This window comes from Epinephelus moara, chromosome 22 (genome assembly GCF_006386435.1).
Source record: "Epinephelus moara isolate mb chromosome 22, YSFRI_EMoa_1.0, whole genome shotgun sequence".
Classification (NCBI taxonomy): domain Eukaryota; kingdom Metazoa; phylum Chordata; class Actinopteri; order Perciformes; family Serranidae; genus Epinephelus; species Epinephelus moara.
In genome coordinates, this window is record NC_065527.1 from 10,984,991 (window position 1) to 11,007,177 (window position 22,187).

General features: G+C 44.7%; 1 protein-coding gene across 1 annotated transcript in view; it reads left to right on the top strand.

Moving 5' to 3' along the window:
• The first annotated feature begins 1,486 nt into the window (after window positions 1-1,486).
• Window positions 1,487-22,187, top strand: part of csmd2 (CUB and Sushi multiple domains 2) — a 284,867-nt gene continuing 264,166 nt past the window's right edge. The window contains exon 1 of the mRNA XM_050034139.1: window positions 1,487-1,900. Within this exon, the coding sequence (XP_049890096.1) occupies window positions 1,726-1,900 (175 nt within the window). The 5' untranslated portion in view covers window positions 1,487-1,725. The remainder of the gene's footprint in view (window positions 1,901-22,187) is intronic.

Sequence of the window (22,187 nt, forward strand, 5' to 3'; positions counted from 1 at the left end):
CCTAGTGTTTATGATCTTTAATGATGACTCTAGTGGATGAATTAACATCACGTGTATATTTATTACACACCAACATGCTGGACTTGACATATAGCCTATACCCACACACACTTAAACTTACTGGACATCCCCATAATTCACCTGTGTGAATCACTTATATCTCACATTAAGATATACCAAAGTTGACTCCGTGTCCCAGAACAACCCGATCAGGTGAGACAGGAGCGGCCCAGTGTTGGGCAAAGTTTAATTTAATGTTGCGGGGAGACTATTTATGATCTCCATCTTGTATGTGGGGTCGAAGGCCACCGCGCATTTCATTATCCCGACTGTTTCCACGCAAGGCGCATTGCGGAAAACTAATTACACCGGTCATATGCAAAAGTGGAAATGACATTCAAATTTACTGTCGAGGGGTTCCAGCCTGTTAAGCATCAATTTCACGTTTAGTGAGCAGGAAGTGGACATCTATGTTAAACTGCCGGGCAATCCGATGATTGGCCTTAATGGATGGAGACAATGGACCCCTAAATCTTAACCATAACAAATTGGGAACAAGGTAGATTTAATGCGTCATGAACTATTATTATTATTATTATTATCATTAGGCCTATTATCAATTATCATTAAAAAAAATATTTAGCTGTTTTTTCAAGGGCATAGGTTTTGTTTGCACTTTGGATGGGGGGATTTACGCATCAACACATAGGGGAATTCTGTGCACCAGTTTGCGCCTTTTCTGCATCAATTAATGCTGTAAATATCTTTAATTTTGCCAAAATCAAAGCCCACTATTTTAATGTTTTTATTAGGAGACAAATGCACCTCCACATCCAGGCTTTTATCATCATAGAGGCATATTTATCTAATGAAAAATAATAGTTTATGGCGCAAAAAGTGTGGTGACTGGAGTTAGATGTGTCTCCAAATGCTTTTGAACTGGAGAGGGAACTGGTACTGAGAGGGAGAGAGAGGAGAGGACGTGAGAGAGAGAGAGAGGAGGGGAGAGATAGAGAGAGACGCGCAGAGAAGACGGAGCAGGTCTGCAGTCTGATTCTTGGCGTCGCACAGACCCGAGACGACGCTGTGGCCAAGCGCTGCGATACTGGGGATACATACATACCGCATATTTCTCTCTATACAGTCAGATCTCTGACTACACTTCAACGTTGGTGAAGAACTTCCAAAACGAGGCGATTTTTTTTTTGGTTTCTTGGATCCGGATAACCTCTGTGGCTCTCCATCATCCGTCGTCCGTTCATCTGAATCTCGGTCCAATGACGAGTTTTAACGTGGATTATCGGCACCGCACATGTTACATGGAGATAAAATAAAGAGGACAAATAAGTGCTGCGGGACAAACTGAAGGAGGGATCTCCTGTGTCTTTTTCTGCCGTGTGTCTGGTAATATCAATTACATATGTGGAGCGGTCGAGGGGATTTTCGTGATTTTTTACGCGTGCGGGGTAGATCAGTGACCACTTGAATCACGTCTCCCCCTTGGTTTGCCTCCCCTCCTTTCTCCCCCTTTAGGTGTGAAATCGATCTTCTCAGACAGAGACTCTGAACCCCTCGGTCCCCGCATGACATGGTTCAGTCCAGCTGCGAGATCCGAGCCTCCTCCATGCATTGGGATTTTTCTCAGCGCCGACACCGAGTGAATCTCCCTTTTTTGACCATCTGAGAAGTATCGTGCCTGCCAGACCCGAGAGAAAAAGCCCTGCCATGACCGCCGCTTCAAACCGGGACGGAGCAACGGGACTTGTGAGGAGACCGGAATGCGCATGCAGTAAAGGGGACGGAATACGGATTTTTGCTCTAATGAAGGCGGGAGTGCAGGCGCACCATTGGAGCCGGGTGCTGTTCTTATATATGGGGCTACTGGCCGCCTCAGTAAAGGGTAAGTCCCCATCTGTACCGCTGAAGACATGCAAAATGCAGCAGCCTAACCCCCACTCCACCGCCCACCCTCCACGATCCCCTGACTGAATGCAAATCAGCAACACACACACACACACACGCACTCATCCTAAAGGCGCATTTAGGAATCAACCTTGCTGTGATGTCGCTGTTTCAGCACCCCAAAGTTATTAATAGAGGAGAGGTGGCTGGCTGGGTGGCTATTTTGGTGACAGCGGATCCTCTGGAATTGCAACTGAGCCTCTGTCTATCCTTGACTCTGTTGATGCGTTTCATTAAAGGACTGTGTTATGGGTGTTTTCTGAGGAAATGAGGGAGGATTAAATGAGCTGAGGGGATGAGTATTAAATAAACATCTCGTGTTACTGCTGCTTCCTACAGAGGAGGCTTTACAGGTGCAGAGGAGACTGTGTGCAGCATGCGCTGCTGGCGTGAGGAAATCAGTTGAGGTGGTCAAGCAGGCGGCTGATTATTATGCCGTTCAGAGTCCAAAAGGGTGTGTGTGTGTGTGTGTGTGTGTGTGTGTGTGAGGGTCTCCTCTCTGACTGTTCCTTCTCAGTTCCTCAGCTCAGACCCCACAAGATTCTCCACTTGCCCAAGTAACCATGAACATTTGGTGTACAGTTCTCCCCCTCTTTGTCTTTCTATATGTGTGTGTCTGTGTGTGTGTGCAGGCTAGGAGGCGTGCGCGCGCGCGTGTGTGTGGAGGGGGGGTAAGCCTAATTAACTGACTCTGGGTTTTCTGTCCTTGATTAATTGCAAATGGAAATCTTGCAACCGGAGCTGGGCATTCAACAGATTATCATTACTATTCATTTACTTTCACGTCCTCGCAACATAATGTGTTTCTGAAAAGAAGTGACTCAGTTACTGATCCATGATCTTTTGTTTTTTGTCTTTTCCATAGCTGTGGACATTCATTGCGAACAGCCCGTGGCGTTATTTAGAGCCCAGGCTTTTCGGGGGAAGAGCCGCAATGATTTTTTGCCATCCCGAGCAGGTCCTTTGGCAACGAAAGCCAACCGTTTTATCACTGTCTTGGCTCCACACCACAGAATGGGCACTATTTTTAGCAAAAGCCAAGAATACTGCCACGGCCACAATATGAATTTGACAGTGAGTCATGGCTCTGTGTTCGCCCACTCATACCTTTTGGTTGGACAGCACATAATCCACGAGTGAGTGGAAACTGGGCACATTTTCAGCACCACCAAAGCACAGTAGGCCGTGTCGTCTCCTGCTGCTTAAGTGCGCTTTCAGCTTGATCATTACTATTTTACAGGAAAACGTCATCCCTCTCATGTCTCCCACTTGTCACCCACTTTTGAGCAAACTTGTGTCATCAACCACCCAGATGGTTTTTGGTGAGATGTATCGCGCGCGGCTCAGTGCCAATGATACTGACAAATCTCCCTCGACTTTCATGTGGAGTAAATCTCATTGCGGCTATATTCGTAGGAGGCTTCTTGTTTTATTTGCGTCCGGGGAGCTTTTTATTGCCCACTCTCTCGCCGTTTGAGTCTACTTTTGGAGCCAGTAAAGCGACTCTAAGTTATTGCACATATTTACAAAGAGCAGGGAAGGCTCAGGCTATCTATCTTGCCCCCTCCTGTAACAGCGTTTACTTTAAACTGTGCCAATAAATATGTTAGGATACCACACGCCGGCGTTGAGGTGGTCTGGCGCGTCCCTCGGTGCTGCTGCAGCCACCAGCAATTGCCCCATCCTCCCATTGAGCGGCACCAGAGCCTCACGCTATGCTGAGAGGCGGAGCGGAGAGGGAAGAGAGGACCTGGGGTTCGTAGCGTTTCTCTACCCACACACTTTATCAAACCAAATCAAGAGTCGCCGATTAATAATCAACAGTAGCCAGCAGACACGTGCGTAATGCTGCACGCTGTCCAAAATGAAACGGCTGCTCATTTCCAGGCTGTGTTTGATAAGCATCAGATGTATAAAAGTGCTTTAACACTGTCTTCATTTGTCAACCAGTTTCACTTTAAACAATTTCCAGCCTACATTGCCACCCAATTATTATTCCCAAGGGGCCACACAGTCAAAAGCAGAGATGTGTGAAAGGTTTTTAGCGGAGATATTGAAGAGAGCAGCGCGCTGTCTCCATGGGATCAAAACCAGCTGTCCCAGTGGACCCGCCGCTCAATAAACGGTAATCAACCTCTATTCATTTAATCGTGCAGAGGAGAGAATGCGAAGGCCAGGGAGAGAGAGGGAGAGAGAGGGAGAGGAGGCAGATTGGGGATGACGTGTCTTGCCTATCTGGTGCGTGTTTCGGCTCTCCACTCCACGCCAGCTCGGCCGGTATTAGATCATTCGTCAGCGGCGCATGAGACAGTCGCTCAGCATGTCCATTTACACGCAAGATCACGCTCCTTCTCCTCTGCCGTCCGCTCCTCTCCTCAGCCATGCTCCCTTTTATACAAAGGCACCGCGTTGTGCTCATGATGCAACTTGCAGTAATGTTATGAGGACTGGAGGGCTTGATGCCCCTTTCCTTTTTATCTTTCTCGCTTCATGACATTTGCTTGTATTCGCACAGTCATGAGGCTCCTGAAGAAAGAGACAGGGCCAACGCGTGTGTGTGTGTGAGTTTGTGCGTGCGAGGAAGTCTAGGGGCTAAGGCGCGCACGCACGGGCGCGTGTGTGCTTCCAGGCAGTAACACAGGGAGAAAAACCTTGCTATGAAGTGGTTTTTGAAGTTGCAAAAATCAAAAAATGACAAACTCAAACTTGAACTTTTTCATTTTAAAGACCTGCAGGCACACAGAGACCGAGGACTTGTGATTGATTCAGTTTAATTGGGAACACCTATTTAGAAACACATGACTTATCTAATATCTTCACTTGTGGTCAGAATAGAATGAGAGATATGAGAGGATTTATTAGTTTCAATAGACTTTCTCTTATACATTCAGCACAGGGATGCTCCTTGTTTTGCCATATTGAAATAAAATAATTGGGGCCATGTGATCCACTGCAGACTGACACTTTCAGCATACTGGACAGCGACAGGCGCAGCTGAATGTGCCGGCCAGTTGAAGTTCTCCTCAGCACCACGGACAGCTCCCCCAGCCAACAGCCTCAGCAACAGCTGCTCCTCAGTGGAGAGCGAGCTGGCTCTATGAATTGGGATTTCTCCAATGTTTTCACGGCTTTGAACCCCCAATTAGACACAGACTTCAGACCGTGATTTGATAAGATCATATCACAAGGTTTTATACTGAAATTAGTAACTGTTTTACATTTTCGGCACCGTGGGAGTGAATTCAAGACAAGGAGCAGTGTTATTCATACATTATCTCACTGACATGGTATGGGGAGCTAAAATGATTAGTTGACTGACAGAAAATGATTATGCAACTATTGTGACTGAGCCATTTTGAAAGATGACAAACATGAGCTAGTTAGAGCTTCTCAGAAGTGAAGATTTGCTGTTGTCTTTGTTTTATGGGGTGTTAGATTAAATATCTTTGGACTGTCATTTTGTGCTTTTGGAGGTTGTGATTTTTTATGGATGAAATGATTAGAAAATCCCAAACCCCAGGTTGTGAAGCACCACCTTGGCAGCACTGTGTTGGCTGTTTGAAGGTATGTGGCCGCTAAGATACAGTTGGTTCAGCGTTCTTGTGAACAACCTTGATCATATCTCTCACTGTAAGTCCATCCATCCATTTTCAACTGCTTATCCGGGGCCGGGTCACAAGGGCAGCAGGCTGAGCAATGTACTCCAGACGTTCCTCTCCCCCGCAATGCTTCCAGCTCCTCCTAGGGGACCCTAAGGCGTTCTCAGGCCAGATGAGATATACTGTATAATTCCTCCAGCGTGTTCTGGGTCTGGGCACTGACTCTCATCCTGACCGCTTTTAACTAAGCTGCAAACCACCCCAGTGCATGTTGGAGGTCACGATGTGATGAAGCCAACAGCACAACATCATCTGCAAAGAGCAGAGATATTATTCTGAGGCCCTCAAACCAGACACTCTCCTCCCCCCCAAAGCCCAACATAACAAAAATAGACTTCCATGTGTTTCATGTTTCCCATATGTGCTTTCATGACGAATACACAGGCATCTCACTTCCCTTTTGTCTCTCACTTCTCTCCCACCTGTCTGTCTGCTACCCTCAACCTCAAATCCTCCACTACCTGCACGCTCGGTTGCGTCCCATCTCCCATCTGCTCGCTACATTCACCGTTGAGCAATAAAGGATGGAATGGGAGCTGAGAAACAGATGACATTATCTATTTACTCAAAACAAAGAAGTGTCTGGAATGCAAATTAGAAGCATATCGCCGTGTTGTTACTTTTGCTACTTGAGCGAAGGAGAAAGAGCCGTAGAGTGGGAGGGAGAGTGCCGGTCAAGATAAAGATGGCGATCGTAAAGTGGTGGTGCAGGGAGGGGAAAAACAGCAAAACAGCAGGATGGAATTTACTGTGAGGGGAAATGAGCGGCAGAGAGGGGAGAGGAGTGTTGGAGTAGAGGGGTGATAAGCTTACACCAGCTGAGACATAATCCGGGCCCTATGTTTCTGTGGCTTTTGAGTGCTGGGTGATTTTCCTCTCTTTAGTAAATTATCTATTTGGAAGGCTCATTTTCTTATCAGGCATCAAGCAGACTCCTATTTCAACAACTAACAGCGTGTAAGTAAGCTCATGGGCACGTGCATGTCTGTGTGTGTTTGGATGAGTCTGTGAGTTGCCACCCCCATTCACTCCAGGACGATTAGACTAAAGTGTTGGCAAGCAGGTCATTAGTTAGCTCAAAAGGGGCCACTGAGAGACCGGATGTGTGTGTGTGTGTGTACATGTGTGTACATGTGTGCACGTGAGCAGCTTTCAAAAGGATGCAAATGCTCCGTCCTTGTACGCACCCTGATTTCACCCACCTGCTGATGTGTCATCCCGCTCCCCTTTCTATCTCCCCCCCCGGTACCTTCCTTCTCCTTCTATCCCCTACTCCCTCCCTCCCTTCCTCCCATCAATCCCGCCACCTCCCCTTTCTTCCTCCATCCTCCTCTCTGGTGATTCACACTGTCATCTGTCTCCAGATGGCCAGAGCTCTGTCACTGTGCTTCGTCACACTGATCACAGCCCCACAGTGACTCACACACACACACACACACACAGACACACACATACGCACTAATTCATGCAGACTCGCAGACTCCCATGAAAAAAAACAAAAAAAAAACTAAATGCATTCATGCATTTGGTCACACTCACACTAGCCACACAAACTGGACCATTAGACGTTCTGGACTTATAGCCAGATGAGCATTCGTGGAATTTCGTCACTGAAGTGGCCCTTAATGAGATGATGAGGAACATCCAGTTCATTTTCAATACAATTCAATTGCTTCCTCTGCTATTTCATCTATTAAACTACTATTAACTTTGATGGTATTACCACAGTAAAATAGTTAGCTTTCATTAAATATTTAAATATGATGCATACATTAAAAAAAATATATATATATTATTGTGTAATGCAGTGACAAGTGAAGACAAGTGCGGGACACAGAAGCAGAGAAGAAATTATACATACAATAAAAATTAAGACAAAGTGAAATATTGAGGATGTAGCAGAAAAACAAAAAGACAAAACCAGAGTAACCCAAAAAAAGCAATGTAACTCGTGTTCAAACTGGTGGGGATGTGGAAAGTGACGTAGAGACAGGGGTCCAGCAGATCTGTGTATATAGATAGATATGTATGTGTTGTGTGTGTGCATGTAAGAGCGTGTGTGTGTGAAAGTTATAATGTGTCAAAGGGAAAGAGTAAGAGAGCATTTGCGAGAGGGGTGGAGGAGTGTTTAGAAGAACCAGAGGGTTATGTCCTTGTCAGGGTATAACTGTCCAGCCTTTTTTCCTTGTTGCGTCTTTTTCTTTTCCACATGGGGTGAAACTGTTTGCGGCGTTGCATTATTTCTCTGGGGTATCAATCACTGAGTCCATAGTCCATGTTGGTGGTGTTTTTCTGACCCATATGGTGAATGCGGTGGAGGGTGATGACGGTTTCGGAGGGTAGTTTGAGTTGTTGGATCATGAAGTCTTTGACTGTTTTTTCCAGGTCGTCTGCGGGTTGTTGTGGATTGCTGGTGAAAACTAAATTGTCCCTCATGCTGCGTGCTTGTAAGTCCAGGATGGTTTATTTTATAGCTTTGGGTTCAGCTGTGACAGAGGTGAGCTGGGTGGTGAGTGTGTTGATGGTGTGTTGAAGTGATTTGTGTGTTGAGTGTATATCAGGCTTTGGCAGAGTGCTTGAAATTCACGGTGAAGTACTTCTACAAGTGCAATTCTGTTGTCGAGTCCGAAGAGTTTATGTCCAATGGCCTACCTCTATACAGCATGGTGGTTTCAGGGGTGTGGATGGCGTACCTGAGCTGGACAAGTGAAATCTTTTGTTGTTGGAAGTGAAGGTGGATTTGCCGGTTGGTGTTGCGTTGTTCAGAGTCTGTTGAAACACTCGTCGATGTACTGTCCAAGGTGGTCCAGTTTGCTTTCTGTAACAATCCAGTGAAAAGCAGAAAACGCAGATGTAGAAAAAATGGAAATGAAAGAAGTTTTGTGTCCAGGGAGATAAGTTTGTCTGGCGGGTAGTCTAGCAGCTGGGGGCGCCATCTTGGATCCCGCACTGTCTTGTGAGAGTTCCAATCACAGCAGCATCAGCACCCTCCGACCTCAATATGATGCATACATATTCAAACCAAGACATTTAATGTCCGGAGGCTCTGGTTGCAAAGTCAGTCGTTCAGATTTGACACGAGCAGAGAGATTCTGCTGGAAAACAAACGAGAAATATCTCTTTCAGCATGTCCCTGATTGCAGCGTTGTATTAATAAATGTATAGTTTGTCTGCTTTACGTATCCAGAGAATATAAATCTTGTGCTCGTCACACAGTGCCTGGGCTTCACATTCACAACACACTCCTGTGAGCTCCTCTCTGTTACTCTGTTAGCATTTTAGCATCTTAGCTCCATTAGACACGCTGCATGGTGGATGTAGGAGTTATAGCAAAGTGCTTTGCTCATGGGCATGCTAGCACTGACTCTTGGGAGGAAAGTGGTTTTTGCTTTCCCACCCACATTTCCCAGTAGGAGACAGCTCAGTTGTACCGGGCAGCTCCCAGATGTGGATATGTGCTACTACTGTAACTGCTGTGCTGCGAGCCAAAGCACGCCAGGAAAAGAACACACGTGCTCAGTCAATCTTCCCGGGATAACTACAGGTGAAAAAAGATCAAATAAATACGTATGAAAACATTGAGGGCTTACATGTCTCTGAGCCATGTATAGGAGAGAAGCTATAACACAGAAGTCTCAATCCTGATTCAGATTCTTGTCTTCCCGTTATTATCAGACGTCGGGTATTTGCCCCTGCTACTGTAAATCCCCACAAAGTGAGAGACAGATGTAGATGCCCTGTCTGTCTTGTATAGACACAAAGCTCAGGCAGGGGTTTCTTTAGCTTCCTGATTTACACTGTTCTTATCAGATATCAGTGATCCCAGAGATTGAAGATTAGATCCCGGGCAGGAGGTATCTTGTCCTTGTCCTTGTCTTTTTTCCTTTCCTGTACAGCTCCTCTCTCTATTCAACGTATAGGCAATCTGTCAGAGGCCTTTTTCTGGGAAAGAGGCAGAGTCATCATGTGGAGAGAGGCAGTGAGAGTGTGTGCTTGTCCTGTGTCCTACTCTTGTGAGGTCCATTTTGACTTCAGAATCTGACGCATATGCACTTGTACTTTAACAGCCACAATAACAACAGTGTTTTGAAAAATACAATCTTAAAAAAGTGCTTTTTAATACATTTACATGTTGTGTTTTTGTATCTTTAAACCAGTAGTTTGCCATGTTGGACAAATACATGCTTATTTGCTGTCTTGCCAAGAGTCAGCTGACAGGATTGATAGCTCTCTCATAGCTGTGCGGTAAATACGGCTACAGCTAGCAGGTGGTTAACTTAGCTTAGCATATAGACTGGAAACAGGTGAAACAGCCGTAACATTGCTAGGCTTGGACGCTTCTATCTAACGTCAGACTAAAGTGTGTCTGCTCGAGTTAATCACCCTCAAAGTGTCTGGTGTCGAAACCAGTTTAACCTAACGTTACAGCTGTTGTCTGCTGGCTCATGTTACACATTTCGCTGCCACGGGGGAAAATAAATTCCTAATGAGTGGAGGCGAGTGGAAAGTGTCTGCTGATGTCTTCACTGCAGAAATTGACCAGACCAAATGACCTGTAAAGCTGTCAAAAAATACAGTGTTATGTAAGGCAGGGTATTGTTTAAAAATTAATATACCAGCACCAGCTCTCATAAAGTGATACCAGTAGAGTACCACATTTGATACTTCATTTAATACCCACCATGTGAATCAAATCAATTACCTTTTGAAAGTGTTCAGATTTTGAAAATATTTAATTATATTCAACTTCACCATGTCACAGACTGTATGGATGTTAGCTGCTATGGTGGTGGGATCCCCATCAGCCACCACCATGGTAGCAGCTACTCGTCCATGCAAGTTAGTATTACGTCATAATGTAAAACAGATATTAAGGGTGTGTAACAAGACATCAGTCTGGATGAATATCTCAATTCAGTGATCAGTGATCCAATGTCATTGATGCAAAGTGAAAAGATTGATACATATTGTTATCTTCAAGGTACGGCTTTATTGTTGAATTCCCATGTTACGTCTTTGTTACCGTTTCCATCCAAGCACACCTCCTTCCTAAACATTTAAACAGTGCTAGTGGCCTAGCAACAGACAGATAATGCTAGGCAGCCAAGAAAACGACAATGAAGATATTTAATGGTATTGTCTCATACCAGTCCGTGACACCAGGTATCGGCACGCCAGGGGCCCCGCCCCTGCCTGCTGCCCGGCACACAATGCACCCGACCCTGATTTCTATCTCTGCTGGTGGTGGGCCCACAGGGCGACGGCTCCATGTTATTACTTCGGGCTGAGCCCAACCGGGCCCCATAGCCTAAGGCCCGGCCACCAGACGCTCGCTGGCGAGCTCTCCCCCTGGGTCTGGCTCCAGGAGGAGGCCTCGGTTTCCCCATACCGCGCGAGGTACTCTTCTCCCGAGTGGTCCGCTTCCTTAAAGGTCTCTGAATCGCTCTTAGTTTGGTCCCTTCCATCGGGACCACTTTGCCTTGGGGTGGCTGGGCTCAGCCTTAAAGATAGGGTGAGGAGCCTGGACATCCGGAAGGAGCTCGGAGTAGAGCCGCTGCTCCTTCGCGTCAAAAGGGGTCAGTTGAGGTGGTTCGGGCAGCGTTAATTTTAGGAATGCTTGTGGTGATTGGCTGCAAGCAAAACCATACAAATAGTCAATTTGTTTCATAGATCTGAGTACTAAAAAAAGATCGAATGCAGGTATCGTTTGAGTGGAGACATGATATTTTGGTCAATACCGTAGAGTGTGTCAAGTACCAATACCCAGCCATAGTCATTTAAGAAGATGGCAAACCCAACAGGACATTCTGAAATATCAGAAATCTGTTATCTTTCATCTTCAATATGGGCAATCCTGTATCTCATATATGTCTATTTATAAAAGCCAGTTACTGTTAATGATATTCAGGAACAAAGAGACAAACATTAATTGAACATCTCAGTTCGTATTTTTGTGCAGATTAGATGCAACCTTGAGCTCGAATACATCAGGAGAAATGATTTAATGTGTAAGTTGTAGATGTGTTTGCCAATCTGACACGCTGCCAAAATATGTTTCTCCTCATAATCTCTATATCTTGAAAAAGAAAGACAACATTGGCTTTAATTTACACGTATACTGCCAATGCAAAACTCCCTTTCTCATGCTGTCAGCAGTGTGGAAGTGCCATATGCAGAGACAATATTTCATTAAAGAAAAATTCTCATCCATTTGAGTGAAGCGTGCAGCCCATTAATTATGATTGTGGTCTGCAGTTGACACTTGAGCCTTCCTGGGGGGCAGTTAGGCTCCGAGTTGAAAGGTTAAAGTGTGATTCAGTAAGTTGAAGTGAGGCTGATTGATCAGCTGCTGCTCATTCCTCTCTCAGTGATAGATGGAATTGTCCTGCTGGGATGGTCATGACCTGACCTCTGCATCAGCGCTTCCTCTTGGGTTTAATATACACGACTCAGAGAGGATGAAATGTTCATGAATACCCACTCGCTAACACACATCGACATGCTTGCCCAGGATGATCTCATACGTTTAACACATCCATAATTGCATTACCGCACCTCCTGTTGATGCTGTTTAATGGGTTTGAGTCCAGAAAGTGTAGTTTTAGCTGATTTCCGGTGCACTTAGAGTGCAAGTACGCAGCAAGATGTTACTAAAGGTTGGCTGCTCAGCGTAGGTTCAGTCTAACGTAACTCAAAGAGCCCAGCTGTCAGATGTGAGCAGAATGAAAATGAGGTGATAATTGACCTTCACTGTTTCACACATTAATGTCACACACAATTGCGCATCTTCCCGTAAGTACCGGGGAGAACTGAGGAGAGAACTGAAATGATTCGAGGCATGCATGAGCGTATGTTTGTGCACATTTCGATGTAATGTGGGTGCACGCCTGTGTGAGGGTGTTTGCATGTGTGAGATGTAGTGTTAAGGCGAGCAATATGAATAATAGAGGATCGGTCTTAATACATGCTCTTCTGTTTTCTTGTTGTCATGGGAACAACATACAGCTTCTGTGACAGGAGCAGTGAGTGAGGCTTTCTGAACTGCACTTCTCTCCTCTTTATTTTTCGTACTGATCAATACTTAACCAAGCTGAGGAGTTAGAGGACCAAGCTAGTACTGTAAATAAAAACAGATGTGATTTTGTCGTCTAAGATGAGCACATTTATCGGCACAAGATTAAAATAACATCAAAATACTTAAAAAGCAAAATGTTGACACTACTTAGCTCAAGGTTTACACAAATGTATGTATATTTTTTGTCTTACCTGTAGTGCTGTTTTGGGGTGAGTTGCAGAGTGTTGGAGATATCAGCCGTAGAGATGTCTGCCTGCTCTCCAATATAATGAAACTAGATGGCACTCAGCTTGTGGTGCTCAAAGTGCCAAAAACACATTTGAAAAATTCAACAGTCTTTTTTTACAGAAATCATGATTAGTTGCTCAAGATAATCCACAGACCCTGTTGTGAGCAGTTTCATGGAGGAGCTATTTTCTGTCTTCCAAACTACACCCACCAACTGTATTACCGTGCAGAAGGAAATGTGCATCTACTCATCGACGAGAAGTTTGTGCTTGTGACAGCATGAGATGGTAAACATTAATGGCGTCCACCTGTGCTGCGTGGTAACGTTAGCTAGCTCAGTGGTGGCAGGGCTTAACCCTGCTAGCCCATTTATACCAGCCGTCTCTGATCATGATTGTGTGTGCAGGTGGAGGAAGGCCACACTCACTCAGCAGGCCATTCCATGAGATCTACACTCTTTATTGAATAAGACTATAAAAATGGTGACTTTTGACCAAAGAGCTAGGAATGAAAATGACTAAATAAAAGCCGAGGGACAGCTAGTTTAAACCCCAGTCACACGGGAAGGTTATTTTAAGAACACAAAAAGCAATGGCAATTAATCAGCTGTGTGACATATCCACCTACTCAGTGTGACTTATCACACGCTGCAGAAATAAAGATACAACTACAAAGAAACAAATGGCTTAAAGTCATCCCAAAAGTCCAAACAAACCTCTTAGTAGCTTGTCTCCCTGCCACAGTCTAACCCAGGGATACTCAGCTCTGGCTCAGGATAGGTTGCTGGGTGGCCCACTGAGTCAACCATTTTCATTTTCTGAAATTGGCCCCCGGTCAAAGCAAGTTGAGTATGCCTGGTCGAACCTGACTAACATAGCATGTGGCTCATAGGGAGAGTGTTTCCAGGTGAGAGGAAACCAATGTGGAGAGAGAGACAGGGGCATGGCTGAGTACTCATAGATCAAGGGCCGTGGCTCTGTCACAAATACAAATGTGCACACACACAAACATATTAACACACTGACAAACACACATGCATTTCTGCGGGCATCGAGCCTTGCTGTGTTGTGTGTGGGAGGCCCAGCGCTGAATAAACTCCCCCACAAAGACAGGGGTCTGTCTGAAAGGGAAGAACATCAACCGTAACATGCCTTTGACTCTGAATGGGCTATTTCTTATTGATCAGCTTGAAGCCTTGCTGCGTGGGTTGCTGAGAAGCTGTGTTGTTCACAGCAACACCAAAGTGCCATACAGCTGTTTAAATGTATTGATAAGAAAAGGAGGCATTGAGAAAAAACAACATGATGAAGAAGAGACAAACAATAGCACCTCTTTGAAATCAGTGTGTCATCTGGGTGAATGCTTGTGTAGTTTCAGGGATGGGTTGTGTGAAAGTGCGTGGGTGGCTTTTTTTCGGGTGGGTGGCCGGGTTGCAGGTCGTTTTGGCTGGCGTGATGATACTGCTGGTTAAATATGACCCATCTGGAAGGAACTGCCTGCCCCCCCCCGCCCACCCTCCCGCCCTTCTCTTCCTCCCTGTCTGAGAGAACACATGCTCCATTGTGCCTCTTTTGCCAGCCAGCCCTGATGACAGTCAGGAGTGTGTGCATGCACTCATGCAAGTGTGCATTTCTGCATGCATGTATGCCTTTTTATCATGCAGCAGCTTTCTCTGATGCTTTAATCTTTGGCTACAGGTTTGCACGTGGGTGTTGTTTATTTTCTTAATCCACAAAATTCACCCTGCAGCGATGTTGCTGTGACAATGTGTTTTTGTTTGCGAGTGCATGTGTTAACTACGTGTTGCAAAAGGAGTCAGTAAATCTTTGGAAAAAATGCCAGAGCCTGATATGTGGCAAATGCACAGAAGTGGAATGAAACCAAATTAAGTCAAGCTGTACTTAATATAAATTTGAGGTACTGACAGTTTTAGTTACTTTCTACTTTGCATTACTAATTATAATCCAGTAATATAATGAATATTATTTTGAAATGAACCATTCTGCATTATGAGTACTTTTACTTTTGGTATTGAAAGTACATATTGATGCTTTATACTTTTACTTAAGAAAGATTTTGAATGCAGGAACTGTATTTTGACACTGTAGTATTGAGTCCTGCTTCACCACCACAGATGCATCCACATATGCACTGCTCGAGTGCCCTCTCTGTACACACAGATCATTGTTTTTACTTCACACATTTATGCAGCAGGAGGCCATTGTGAGCTTCGATTGTGCACCATTATGGAAATGTAAGCTCCATTTTTCTGCCCTTTTAAGGAAACCGCATTTACCACCCAGCCCAGTGGAAACAACCTGTGAGGGGGAGGGCAAAGTGGGAGCAAGCCTATCGCAAGTGCCTTCCACTGCATTTGGTTTGTCTATAACGGCAGACGGTGTCGTCCTGGCCCGGACATTAGCCTAATGTATGGAGGCGAGCGGGATCGCTGAGCTCATCCATTTCCATTTTAATGGCGGCCATCTAGAGGTTAATTCGGATATGATGCGGTCAAGGCGCGCATATGCGCTGACACGTCAAGAGACAAATAGTGGTGCTGAGAGGATCTATGGGGCGGAAGGGTTTATCTTCCCACCAGGGAGGCAGTTACTGGCACACACACACACATATACACACACACACAACATTTGGTTGTTTGAAGTTTACTCATGGGGTAGGTTATATGTGATAGTTGATAGCTTTGTTACTTGATAAACCCCATGAGAGGCACTTATTTGGTTGGAAATTATTCACTGTTTGCTCCGATGGGATGCTCATTTTGTATGAATATAGCTCCTGATAGACCACATGTATGGAGGCTTTATGGTTTCCCCTGAGAATAACAAAAGAGCTGAACCCTGTATTTTAGCTATGTGATGAGGGAGACTTAAATAGGTAGTTCATGGTGCAATTTAAATGGTGAGTGCTCATCTCTTCTGACGGAGGCTTCCTTATATATATGTGTGTGTATACCGTACATTTTACAGTAATTTCCTGCTGCAGTGGATTATTCTTTAAGGTTATTTTAGGGGTTTTTTTGCCTTTAATTGACAAGACAGTATAGTGACTGAAAGGAGGAGACAAAGAGAGGATGACACACAATATAGGGGTGCAGGCTGGAATTGAACCCATGGCTGCAGAGGCAAAGATATTGCCTTTGTATATAGGGTGCTAGCTCTATCCACTGAGCTACTGGGTGCCTCTGCCTTGCTTTATCATTTCAATATTTTCTTTGAAGTCCTAGTGAAACAGAAGTTACAGTAGAGCACCTTTAGCTTCTGTACTGTGACGTATATCGCAGTGAAACAGAATATTTGAGTGTCAGTCACAAGAGGGATTCAAATTAAATCCTTTGCATTTGATTGGACTGCTAAAGGTAGACAGGCACAGACACACACACTTCTAGCGTTAGATCAGGAGGACAGCGAGGGAAAGATGAATGCATGAACGAATTAGACCTTAACCACATTGTTAGGGAGATGAAAAAGGAAGGTTTGATCGCTGAAGAGTGGCCGTGTCACAACAGTAAGGCCCTGATGGGATAGTAGTAGCCTATCTGTCAGGGAGAGAGACAAAGCGCATTGTGTTCTCCATGTAACGTCCACTGTAAAAGCTTTTCACATAATCTGGAGCTGTCACAGATACCACTTTGCTTAAGTGGAGAAAGTCTAGCCCACAGCCTGTAACCACAGTATTTTGGGGAAACAAAGACCCACAAGGCTGTTGCTAGCTAGCTTCATAGCTCTGTGTGGCTAAAAGTTGCAGATCGACTGATGGGTGGATGTCGTGATATTATTGGTTGAGTACTTGAGTACCATGAACACGCCAGTTTTCGTTTCATCGGAAGAAAACTTGATTGGATTTGATGATAGAATATGAAAAACATATTTTAATAGGTGCATGTGATCTGAAAGGGTTAAAAAGGCATTTTTCATTCCATCTTGATTTTAACGTTCCCAGGCTGCAGCCTCACATTTATTGACAAAGTTGCAGACACACTGTGCTTCACCGAGAAATGTCAGATTTCTGGAGGGCCTTTCTCAAACATCAAACAATAAGTTTTATTCTCCTCAGCTCTTCAGTTGTGTTCATTATGCGCAACATAAGACGTAAGGCACTTCTATTATTGACTGCAAGAACAAGATGGTCTCTGCATCTTTGTCTTTTGTCCAAAGGCAAACTTGAATTGTAGATGAGGAGAGCAGACAGAGGCGGGAAGGGATAAAGAAACAGAAAAAAATAAAGATGGGAGTCCAGAGAGCAGATTTTCTCTTTTCTGTATTGTGAGTATTGTTTGCGTCTTTATGGCATTATGCGAATGTGATGTTGGGATTATGCTCTGCAAGATGAAATTTCCTCTCATCGAGAGTCACTGTAGCCAGTGTAATTGCATCTCAGCAGTGGAGTTACATGCAGATATGTGACACTGTACTCACCCAGGGTATAGGGATTACACTCATACATGTGCGGACAACTGATACCTCCATACGCAGTTCATTCACATGAACACACACACACACACACACACACACACACACAGTGCTGAAGCAACCCTCCAAATAGACCTCTAGGATTCGCTAACAGTGCAGATTAAGCGCTATCTTGCTGTGAATGTCACACTGTCTGTCTGTGACCTCAGCGCAGAAGGGCAACAAGATGCAGAAAATAGGTGAAAAATCCCTCCCCAATGTGGTCTTCCTCGTTTACTCCCATTGGCTGTTGCTCTTCCTCAACGTGACCCTCTGACATGTTCTTTCTCGTGCACTTTTATCCCTCCCTCTCTTTGCCTTTCCGCTGCTATTTTTTTCGTCTCCCCTTCTTTGTCCCCCGTCTCACCTTTGCCTCCATTATTCCTCACATCACGTCTTCCAAATCTATTTTCTCATACGTCCATACATTCAGTCAGCCAGTCAGTCTACGCTGTGTCTGTCTGCCCCCGTCGCCCTCGTTCTCTCGCTCTCCCTGTCTCCTTCCTCCGCTCTGAGGGGCTGCTGTCCTGCCGGAGTACAGCACAGTGACCATCGATTCATCAAAGTGTCACAGCGCACTGCCGCAGCTCTGTATGCCCGCTACTAAACAACTGCCCTGGCAAAGCAAACAATAGCTCCAGCACACGCACACACACATACGCGGGGAGAACCTGGAGTGCTGCCCCAGCAAGGTCACACCTCTCCCTGTACACCCATTTGGCGTCGTGCACACCGGAGACGGTTAGTGCCAAGTGCATGCTGCCAGTGGCACAGTGGGCTAAGCAGTGGACAACATATCTGTTGAACGACCACGGATATCTAGCATAGTTAACATTTCTGAACAAGCCAATCCAAATAGTTCCTATGCTGAGGCATAAAATATCACACATACCCCTAGAATATGTTAGCAATTTTCCTAATTGCTGAACTAGCATATTCGCCCCTACCTCATATTCATAACACCTGAACAACTTGAGAAAACATGACCTTCTACTTTGCCGGGGGTCCACCGGGCTAAAACAGCGTGGCCAGCAGTCTCTTTATGGGGTCTTTATGGTGTGTCAGTGGGGTCAACTGTGCGATGGGCTCTTCCCTGCAGATTTACACTGAAGGGCTTCACAGCAGGTCACCGGCTCCCAGCAGCTAATTTCATAATGCACCTGGGCGAGGCTTAAATAATTCAACTGAGCCCAGAGTGAAGGATCTACTTAATCAAAGGCTCTGGGTTTTCAAAGAACAGAGAGAGTAGACCTAGAATACCTTGGTTTACCTCAACCGCACTTGTATCCATAGGGGACACGTTCCACTCAATTTTTAGAATATGTGGACCCTCCCTCGACCCAAATAAAAACATGGACAAGCGGAGGACTTTCACTTTGACAAAGTTAAAGACATTTACGCCACAAACTGATGAGGGATGAAATATTAAAGGCACAAATGTAGGAAATTAGGTGTTTGACGCTCACATTTTTCCAGTGGAGGACTTCCAAAGCCCCGTTTAATATGAGTCCCCCTTGATGTTGAAGTGAAGTCTACGCCCTTGCTTGTACCTTATGGTGAGAAGCTATTTTGTGTGTAGCTGTGCAAAGATCCAAGGAGAATATGATTAAGACTACACGATGCAGCAAAAGTGTCCTGCAAACACCCCTGTTATTACTGCGTAATGTGAAAATCAAACCTGACAATGTTGTAAATCGGCCCGTAATGCCCACAAAAGTGCATTCTCCAGTGAACTTTGATGTGTCCGTTTTTGTCCATCTATTTTTCAGCATGGAATGGGTGAAATCTTCTCTGGCTGCAGCCAAAAAAGCAAGCTCCCTTAAAAGCACTATCTTGGTCTTTTGTCCCAGATTGTGTGCGTCATTATCGATTTAAGAGTCGGTCACTTGGCACAGGTGCTCACACTTTGAAATAGCATTTGGTTGAGCTCTGGCAGACTCGGTAGACTCATTCTGTGTCATGATTTTTTCACTTAATTGTCCCCATAAAACACGGAGCCTGCTTTCCTGCTGAGTTGATCACCTGTCATATATCAGCGTGGACAGCGTGCTCTGTCCCCTGATAACACATGCACTCTAATGATGTGAAACACTTTAATTCAGATGCAAGATGTGCTCCTTTGTTATGCCTTTGTAGTGCTTTCATGTGAGCCGCTACTACTGAGGAAGGCTGTTACATGCTTAACATGTTGATATCTAACATGAAAGATCTGTTGAGCCTCAAAGAATCATTCCTTTCTTCCAGCATGTCGATTAGACCCTGAGACTGATTCATAGCAATTCAGTTACCTTAACCACCCTGCCTGGTATTGTTTTGTAATTCATCCCAGCCCACACATCCTGACTCACTGCATATGTACAAGAGGTTCACAGTCCACTCTGACCCCTATCAAGCTCTGCTATCGGGCCGGCGTATGAGCCATTGATTGGCATTTGTCTGATAGAGGCCTCCTAATGAAGGAGATGATGAGGGGATTATTGATCAGGCTGTAGATATGAAAATCAGGTAGGGAAGGTGGATGTGGAGGTTTTACCTGGATATTAGTATTGACCTGACGGTAATTGGGGGGGTGGAGGCTCACTTGCTAGGCCCATTTAAAAGCGTTAATGAAAAATCAGATGGAGATAGCTCTGGCTTTGATCCCTTTTGCTCTTCTCTCTTGTTAGCAGTTAAAGAGACACTATGCCGACAGTGCCAGCTTTGTATGTTAATAATGTGGGTAGTATATGAAAATGAACTGAGCTAAACTTCCTGCCATCTTACCAGCACTAAGATCTCCCTGCTAATCTTTCAGCGAAAATCTGCTGGATGATGTCATCCAGCAAATTCAAATCGCAGTTGCTTGAATTATAGATTGTCCCATTGACACGAAGAGTTTAGAAGTGGGTCGAGAAAGAGACACACCCCTCTCTCTGTTTCTTTCTCAAACTCAAACCAAACTTAAACAGTAAAACTAGGCTGTGCTAATCAAATATAAATCAAGATTCTGTCACTGCATTGCCTAATTCTTGCCTAAAATGTCTTCAGAGACATATTTTAGTGCACTGTTTGACTGTAATATCAGAATTTGTGAACAGGAAGTGGGCACCATGCTGTTTCCTTTATCATAAATATGGAGGAAAAAACTAATACATTTTTTTTTAAAACATATTTTAGCTTACTGTTGAACTGTAATTTGATCCAGGCCCTCAGAAAAGCTGCTCAGCCTTGCTTCCAATTTTTCCCTAGGGCCACTCGCGGTATTGCAGGGAAAAAATCCCCTGCAGCCATTAAAGCATTTTCCCTAAAGGCCACCACTGTAAAACTGTTGACAGGACACACGAACTGCTAACAAGGTCAATTATGACTCCTTCTGTTATGAATTTTTGATCCATGGTGGTTTTATATTTGTAAAACTTTCCTCAAGCTTAGAAAAGCGATTTAAAAATCTGTGATGTCATCACAATGTTAAGTCTACGAGCCAAGCATGAACTCGCAGGCGGGGCCAGTGGGAGAAATGATACAGCACATTTTTAATGAGGCGGGACGGTGGTGCAGTGGTTAGCATTACCACCTCACAGCAAGAGGGTTCAAACCCAGGGTGGGGGAGCCCTTCTGTGCAGAGCTTCAGACTTCAGACTTCAGATTGTTTATTGTACCCTTAGGTAAATTCGGTTTGCTCGGAGTGAGTCGTTCTCCATTGAACATATATTGACAGACAGCACGTAACAAAACATACTAAACAAAGCGACACAATGCTCGGGCTAAAAGAAAAGACAATCCTCATATATGATAGAAGGTACGATAGAATAAATATGCATGCATGCACGTTCTCCCTGTGTCAGTGTAGGTTTTGTGCGGGTACTCCAGCTTCCTCCCACAGTCCAAAGACATGGTGCCTCTAAATTGATCGTAGGTGCGAGTGGTTGTCTGTTTCGATGTGACAGTCTGGCAACTTGTCCAGGGTGTGCCCTGCCTCTTGTCCAATGTCAGCTGGGATAGGCCCTAAGAGAATCCAACAGGATAAGCAATTACAGAAAATGAATGAATGAATTTTCAATAGGGCTTTGAGTTTGAATGATGCTGCGCTTTAGCCAATCACAATGGAGGGGGCGGGGCCGAGACATGCAGGTGTCCCCAGGAAATGTGTAACTACAGAAACAGCAAGCTCCGCGTCCATGGCGACCGCTCCACCCAAAACGCCGTCTCGTCAACGTGAAAAAAATATTTTTTCCAGCGGATGTCTGAGTTACAACATGATTGAGCTAACTGGAGTAGTTTCATGTCGTATCCGACAACGGGAGGATTTTAACAGATGACATCCTGATGTTAGCTTTGCTGCTGCTGTTAGGCTGTTAGCTGTCCCTGTCAGCTGCAGCCGCTGATGCTTTCTAGACATCGTGATTTCCCAAAACTGAATAAATACCACACATAGCAACACAAAACTGCTTTGCTCGCTCAATCATGTTGTAACTAAGATATCCGCTGGAAAAAATATTTTTTTCATGGACCGTTTATTGAGTTACTGTGTTACTACAGACACCGCTAACGGGGCTAACAGCTAAAGGTTAGCCCAGCTAATCTACGATAACCATGTTATTAATTACAAAATGTGCACACACAAATAGTAATGTTTGTTCAATCATTGTGTTTATAGACTTTACAAACATCAGATTAGTCTAAACGGTGATATAGTGACGTGAAAAATGTGATATATTCATATATATATATAGCTAAACTCTGCTGGTTTTCTACCTGGAAGTATTTGTAAACAACAAGGCGATTCCCTGGAGGCACCACCGGAAGTGAAGGGGT